The 8,097-nt window shown below is 40.3% G+C and overlaps 1 protein-coding gene across 1 annotated transcript in view; it reads left to right on the top strand.

Moving 5' to 3' along the window:
- The first annotated feature begins 635 nt into the window (after positions 1–635).
- Positions 636–8,097, top strand: part of LOC110097051 — a 65,602-nt gene continuing 58,140 nt past the window's right edge. Inside the window, exons 1-2 of the mRNA XM_020823264.2 lie at positions 636–1,133; positions 2,117–2,184. Coding sequence (XP_020678923.1) covers positions 867–1,133; positions 2,117–2,184 — 335 coding nt within the window. The 5' untranslated portion in view covers positions 636–866. The remainder of the gene's footprint in view (positions 1,134–2,116; positions 2,185–8,097) is intronic.

Genomic DNA, 8,097 nt, shown 5'->3' with positions numbered 1-8,097 from the left:
CTTTGATGGATGAATTGAATTTGTAGGGTTTTTCGAAGCCCTTTATTTAAGCTTTCTCATAAGATTTTGTGAGAGTCTTTGAAATGCATTGAGTCTCCGTTCTTCTAGAAAAGAACTTGAAGAGAGAGCCTTGAAAGGGAGAAAGGAAAGGTGGAGTTTGAGAGGGAGAAGATTCTTATGGGTTTTAACGAAGTGTAGAGGCGGGTTCACAAGGTTGCATTGACAAGCTTGCATTTTAGAACCATCATATTTAAGTTTTATTTTGAGGTATGTTTTGGAAAGAAGAATATCTCTTTGATATCAAAGGACCTCCCTACTCCAATGTACCAGGGAAGGTAAAAGTGATTCCAAGTTCTCTGCCTCACTAGATGGGTGAAAAGTAGGAAAATTCCTTAGATCGAACATAATTCAGATCTGATTTTAGTGGAGAAAAATCAGAAAAAGAATTGATGAAAAATAATAAGAGAAGAAGAAAGAGCAAGATTCAAAGAAAAAAAAAACCTAAAGAACTAATAAAAGAGGTAGTAATCAAAGGGTAGAACGACCGAAAAACAGTTAAAAAATAAAAAAAAAATAAAAATAAAAAACGAGCTAAGTACATATTAGAGTTTCATAAAATGAAAGAAACCCGGAGCTTCTCTCTCATCGTTAGTAGTACGGAGCTGATATTTTCTACGCAGCGTGCAAGGCTATCCAACCCATGGCTACAACCGTCTTTTCATGCAAACCAAGTCAAATCTCTCATCTCATCGCCGGTCCCCCTCGGCCGGCCGCCAAGTCTACGGCTCCCTCGTCACCTTATAAATGCTAATCTTGCTTCCGCCGCGCCGGTTCCGCCTATTTGTCCTCCTTCGGTACCTGCCACTATGCTACGCCTCTTCCTTCTCTCCGCAATCGTCCTCTTCGTCACCATTCCTCTTGCCGCACCGCACGAGGGCCACGACGATGTGGCGGCCGGAAGCTGCGAGGTTAGCCCTGACGTTCGCATAGTTGCAGATTACCGTCCAGGGATCATCACCGTCGATGGTCACGCCGACGACTGGGCCGGAGTCGAAGGTTCTGAGTTCAGCCTCCTTCCAGCCCTCGATCCTGACGCGGACAAGGAATATACAGGCGGGAAGATTAGCATTAAGGTTCGAATTTCATTCATAATCTCCAAGGGACTGTTTGCATTCAGCCCAAGACTAACCTTCGCTGTTGGTGGCCATTGCGGCTTTTATGGATCTTTTTTGCGCTTTATAGAAATGCTAGGGATTAGTTTAGATTTCAGCAAATTGTTGGGGTATTGCATTCGGTGAATTTTGCTTGCGAAATTAATATCTATTGTTAAAATGGAAATCAAATGAATGAATGAAAAATTTACGAGACGATTGTAGAAGCTATATATATTTTAATGTTTCGGAAATTAGTCTACTACCACAACTGTACGTACTCACTTTATTTTTTTAAGTTTCAATTGCCACTTTAAATTTATAAGTAGGTTAGGGAGATAAAATAATAAATTTTATCCAAAAATATTTCTGAAGAACTAAAATCTCCCTAATATTATTTGGTCCGGGACTCCTCCACGAAACCATTAAGCAAGTGGTCGCTACCCGTGCGACCCTCAACCAATTCAACAAGAAGTTGGAATTGTGAAAGTAGGGAAGAATTCACCACCAGGAAATGAGACAACATAGTCCATAAATCTTCGACAATTATAGGATTAAAATTCTTGTCAATTTAATCAGTGTTCAGCAAAAGACTAATCTATCCTTGGAGAATAGTTGGGCTATTCCTTGAAATATATGAATAATTTTCCATCTGGTTCATAGAACGGGATCAGTCTTGCAGTAAATGTGAATAACACTGAAATTGCATTTGGTTTTTAGTTGGGCAACCATAACACTGAAATTTTTATCCCCATAATTATCCAAGCATCTAGTCAGCACAGTATTTCAAACAATGAGTTTGAATCCATTCTCCCTAAGTTTTTGGATGTGATTTTTGAGTTCCATATTCATTTAGTTGCTTCTATGACTATATTTTCAATTGCGTTAGGAGTTTGTATTAATTGTTTGCTAAACACATTTGTTATAATGTTATTTATAAAAAACTTATTGGGCTATTTTTATAGGCTGTGCATGATGGCAATCATGTTTTCTTTATCCTACAAATTGATGGGGAGTACGCTTACTCTCAAGGGTATGTTCTTTTCTTGTATGTCAGTGTTCAAAGTCTTTCACTAAAATGGTGATACTGCTTACTCTTGCTTTACCAAGGTTATGTGTAACAACTTGTTATATTTCTACATTATTATTACTATGATAGTATTTTGTTTGCCTATGATTTATTGGTTTTTGGGGACCTATGATGCACCGACACTTCTCCTCAAAGAGGCGTGCAGTGTCCGACACGTATCCGACACGACACTCGTTCGACACGCCTCTGACATGTGTCGGACACCCCGAAAACGTGTTTGATTAAAAAAATATTGGACACGCGTGTCCAACACACGTATCTTAAGTATTTTATTAATTTTTTTAAAATACAATTTCTTGTATTTGGCGGGATGCCGGAATTTAAACTAAATTTCTTATTTCTTATCCACAACACCAAATCAACGTCTGCACTTAATACACATTCATCGAATATTCTCATTTTCATTTCTTTTTGGCAGTGAATGTATTTTTATCTCCTCTCTCGGTGACATAAACGACATTGACGTCTGACTCTCGACATCCTAATACTAATCAATTTAAGCACAAATTCTAGTTAAATGACTTATTTTTTTCAAATTATTTTTAAAATTATACTTATTTAATTTTTATACACTATTTTTAAAATATAAAAAACTATAATACCGTGTCCAACTTGTGTCCGTGTCCTATATTTTCAATAATTGGCGTGTCCCGTGTCCGTGTCGTATCGTATCCGTGTCGCCATGTCCGTGTCTGTGCATCATAGCTGGGGACTTAATACTGTATTACCATTATTGGTGCCAAGGCCAGCCTTACTCTCTTTTCATTTGATATTTGACTCTATATCCTCAATGTTTCTCTGATCTAAAATTTTATTTGTTACATTTCACTTCCATTCGTTAAATTCACTTTCTTGTTAATATAATTGATGTTGTACTCTGTGCATTATCTAGAAAACAATTATTGTAGGTGTTATTTTGGAAAAATCTCCTTCGATAATAGGCATCACAGCTGTGTTGTTTAGAATAAATTGACTTAAGCACGTCTGATATCTAGGATTTATTCTTCATGAGGAATCAAACATTAATGAAAACAAATTTTCCAGGGATGAGATTTTAGAGTTTTGAAAGAGAAGATTGTGGAATTGGTGCTTTAGGTGGTACAGCATAAAGTTAATGAATGTTGTTATTTAACTAATATGCCACTGTATTTAACGCCTCCATGGATCTACTTAAGAAATGAAGCGTGCTATTTGCTATACATAATTCAATGTAACATGTGCACTTGTTTTTTTTTTTTTCTAAATTGGGATTTCCTTATACTTGGTCAGGGTTGGTTGATGCGACTTTTGAGATCTTATTAGGACCTTCAAAGATGTAAAGAAATCATACAATAAATTATTGTGGATATAACCTGCTGATCTCTATGAAATAGATCCTTGCATGAAAATTCATTTTTTAAGTGCCACACTATACTTCTCATACATTCTGTGGTCATGTAGATTAAGTGCAACAATTGTTTCAAACTACAATAATGCTAGTGAATGTGGTTTTCGATATTGTTGAGCTTTACTTGCACCACATACAGATATGTTGGGGCGCAACTAAATTGATAAGAAATACATGAGTTCGCAAGTAATCCTATCGGATTTAATTGCTTTCGCAAGCAAACCTAACAATAATCGGTAAAACAACAAGAAAAATGAAAAAATATGGTGGAAGAACAATCAAACGATAGCTAATCTTATAGAAAGTAAAGTGAAACAAGAACAAAACAAAGATACAAGAGATCCTCAATTCGAGAGGAGGATTGACTCTCCCAAATCTCTAGACAAGAGAGTTTAGAGCCCCAAGCCGCCAAGAAACCATAATTGAGAATCAGTCAAAACATAATCCCTCCTTAATCCTCTCATCCTCTTTAATACAAAAGCTTTCCTAATCTAATTTCCCTCCGAAGCCCTAGCCGCCTCTTCCTTTTCAATTTGAATTCCATTGGACAAGTGGGGCCAACTCTTTAGGTGGCCAAAGCAAAGGGAGGCGGACTGCTTCCGCCTCTTGTAGAAAAATTGAGCCGACCCTTGGGTCAGTTGGGCCGGTTCAGGGTGAACCGGCCTAACAATACCACCCTCCCAAAGAATCACCTTGTCCTCAAGCTGAAAATCAGAAAACTGATGTTTCATTCTCTCGTATGGCTCCCACGCGGCCTCGAAGTAAGGAAGGTTCTTCTATTTGATCAACACTTCCTTAGTTTCATCTTCTTTCTAGCGAACCCCCATCAGTTCTAAGGATTTCAGAACCACCTCTAAATCCTCAGTAAGTGTCGCCGGTAACTCGTAGTTAGCTGTATAGTCACCAATGGCCTTTCTCAACTGCGATACATAAAAAATCAGATGTATAGTCACCGTTGGTGATAGTTTCAGCTGATATGCTACTGCTTCGATCTTCTCCAACACTTCATAAGGCCCAAAGTACCTTGGAGCAAGCTTCTGACTCCTCCTGTTGGTGGCTGTCTTCTGTCTATTTTGTTGAAGCTTCAAGAACACTCGCTCCCCTACTTCAAACTGGATGTCCTTCCTATGCCCATCAGCTTGTTTCTTCATAATCTATTGAGCCCTCAGTAAATGTCTCTTTAACTCTTCTAACACTCTATCCCTCTCCTCCAAGTACTCATCTACTAAAGAAATTGAAGTACTGCTACTCCCAAAGTGCACCAAGTGGGGAGGATCCCTTCTGTACAACACCTTGAATGAGGCCATTTGAGCAGCAGAATGAAAAGAGGTGTTGTACCAGTACAAAGCACATGATAGCTACTTAGCCCATAGCTTCGGTGTCTCCGACACAAAGCATCTCAGGTAAGTCTCCAAGCTCTTGTTGACTACTTCCGTTTGGCCATCGGTCTGTGGGTGGTACGCTGTGCTCCTCTTCAGAACTGTCCCCTATAACCTGAATAACTCCCTCCAAAATTGGCTTATGAACACCTTATTTCTATCTGATACTATTGCCTCTGATACTCCATATAATCTGACCACCTCTGTGATGAAAGCTGAAGCCACTGTCACTGTTGTGGAGGGGTGTCGGAGGGGAATGAAATGTGCATACTTGCTCAACCTGTCCCACCATTAAAATCACCGTGAAACCTTCTGAACGGGGCAACCCATTTATGAAGTCCATGGATATCTCCTCTCATACTAGTCCTGGTAGAGCCAGCGGCTGTAGTAGTCCTCCTGGTGACATAGACATGTATTTGTTCCTTTGACAGATCTCACATTTGGCTACCATCTCTTCTACATCTTTATGCATTCCCTTTCAGTACAGCTCTGAAGCTAGCATCTTGTATGTCTTCTGCACGCTTGAATGTCCCCCAACAGTGCTTCCATGAAACTCTTGAAGTAAGTTTGGGATGTGGATCGAGGTCTGGGGCATCACAAACCTCCCATGATATAGCAGTTTGTCCTCCTCCAATGAGTTCCCTAGGTGGCTACCCTCTTCCTTCAGTAAATTTTTCCTGATCTTCCCCAAATCCTCATCCCTAGCAGTTTCTTCACTTATGGCTTTCCAATCAAGCATCAAAGGAATAAATAGTGCCACTATTTGCAGCTCCCCTATACATCTGGACAAGGCATCTGCCACCTTGTTCTCCACTCTTAGTCTATACCGAATCTCTAAATCATACTCGAAAAACTTGGACAGCCACCTTTGATGCACCTCTGTCACCATCCGCTGTTCCAGCAGGTATTTCAAGCTCTGCTGATCTGTCCTGACATTGGAATGCCTCCCAAGTAGGTAGGGCCATTACTTATGGGTGGATAAAATGATGGCCATTAAGTCTCTCTCATAGACTGACTTCAGCTTAGCTCTAGCAGTCAACACCTGGCTGAAATTGGTAATAGGCCTACCACTCTGCATAAGCACTACACCCAACCTGTATCCGGATGCATCTATCTCCACTATAAAGATATGAGTGAAATCTGGCAAAACTAGGACCTGTACTGTAGTCATAACCTTTTTCAAGCTCTCAAATGCTGATGTGGCCGCCTCCCCCCATATAAAATCATTCTTTTTCAACTCCTCAGTGAGTGGTCATGCTATGGTGTTGTATCCCTTTACAAACCTTTTGTAGTAACCTGTCAGTCCTAGAAATCCCCTCAGTTCCTTCATATTTTTAGGCATTGACCACTTTAACATTGCCTCAATTTTGGACTGATCTACTGCCACCACTTCTTTTAATACAACATGGCCTAAGTACTCTACACTAGCTTGTGAAAGACAACACTTTTTCAAGTGGTCTCTCAACTGGTGCTCCTGTAGCGCCTCTAACACCCTTTTTAAATGCTCCTAGTGCTCATCTTTAGTCCTAATGTACACTAGGATGTCATCGAAGAATATCAATACAAATCGTCTAAGATAAGGTTTAAAAACCTTATTCATAAGTGTCTGGAAAGTGGGTGGAGCATTGGTGAGGCTAAAAGGCATCACTAGGAACTCGTAGTGTCCCTCATGAGTTTTAAAAGCCATCTTGGGTACATCTTCCTTCATTCGGATCTGATGGTATCATAATTTCAAGTTTATTTTGCTGAAGATCACTATTTCACTCAATTCGTCTAACAACTCGTCAATAACTGGTGTAAGAAACTTGGTTACGTATAGTTTCCTTGTTGAGAGTTCTGTAGTCCACATAAAATTGCCAGCTGCCATCCTTCTTCTTCACCAATAGAATCGGACTAGAGAAGGGGATGACGCTGGGTCTAATGATTCTTGCTTCAAACATCTCTCTAATCAATTTTTTAATTTCATCTTTCTGACACTGAGGTAGTGATAAGGCTGTATGCTAATGGGTGACATACCCTCCCTCAAAATGATAGCGTGCTCCTGCTCCCTCTATGGTGGCAATCCCTTAGGCGGCTGAAACACCTCTTGGAACTGCTGAATCAATGACTGTATGGAGATGGGTATGTCCCATCCCTCTTCCAATCTAGCCCCCTCCAAACTGTACAGCTCCACCAAATATCATCTGCCTGCCAACTGTATCTCTCACCATAGTTTTAGAGAAACTATGTATTTGGATAATCCTTCATCTCCCTTAATAACCACCTTTCTTCCATCTACCATCAAATCCATCGTGAGTGCTCCCCAATTCACTTTGGTGTCTCCCAAAGTCTTCAGCCCCATGATGACATCTATACTCCTAAGCTCCAGTGGAAGAAAATCTTCCCTCACCTGAATCTCCTGGATAGTCAGTAGCACTTCTCTACAAATCCCCTAGCCTTTTTTCACCTTCCATGTACTCATCATCACCCTGTAACAACCGATATCCACCAATATCACTCCCAATTATTTTGACGACCTGAGTGAAAATGAAATACGTATAACATACGCATACCATACGTATAACATACATAAAACCAAAAAAAAAATTATGAGTTCATAACAATTACATTTTTTTACCTTTGATCAACCATTAAAAAAGCGAACGAGGCATCCGCATTGAGTCGCGCCTCAAGTCGAGGCGGAAGTCATGCGTATCAGGGCTTATGCCTCGAACCATCCAGCAAAGCCTACGATTTTTTCGCACAAGGCGTACGCATTAGAGCGTAACGCCTCGAGGCAATATGAGGCACCGCCTCGAAATTTTTTCTTCGGTATATATGAAAATACGACGCAGCCGATTCGTGTTTGTATATTCGAGTATAGGACTAGGGCTTTCTGTGAGAATTTAAAGGAGAACTAGAGGCGAAGCCCTGAGGGAAAGAGATGAAGCCGTGAGTGCAGGAGACGAAGTCAGAAGGAGACGACGCAGGAAACGAATCCAAAAGCAATAACGGTTTTGACAGCAGGAAACGAAGCCGAAGTTGTGAGTGCAGGAAATGTTCAGGCCTTAGTTAGGTCAGAAGAGCAGGTGAGCAGTGTTGTGGCCTTGA

This window comes from Dendrobium catenatum, unplaced genomic scaffold (assembly GCF_001605985.2).
Source record: "Dendrobium catenatum unplaced genomic scaffold, ASM160598v2 fragScaff_scaffold_71, whole genome shotgun sequence".
NCBI lineage: Eukaryota > Viridiplantae > Streptophyta > Magnoliopsida > Asparagales > Orchidaceae > Dendrobium > Dendrobium catenatum.
This window is presented reverse-complemented; position numbering and strand designations above follow the sequence as displayed.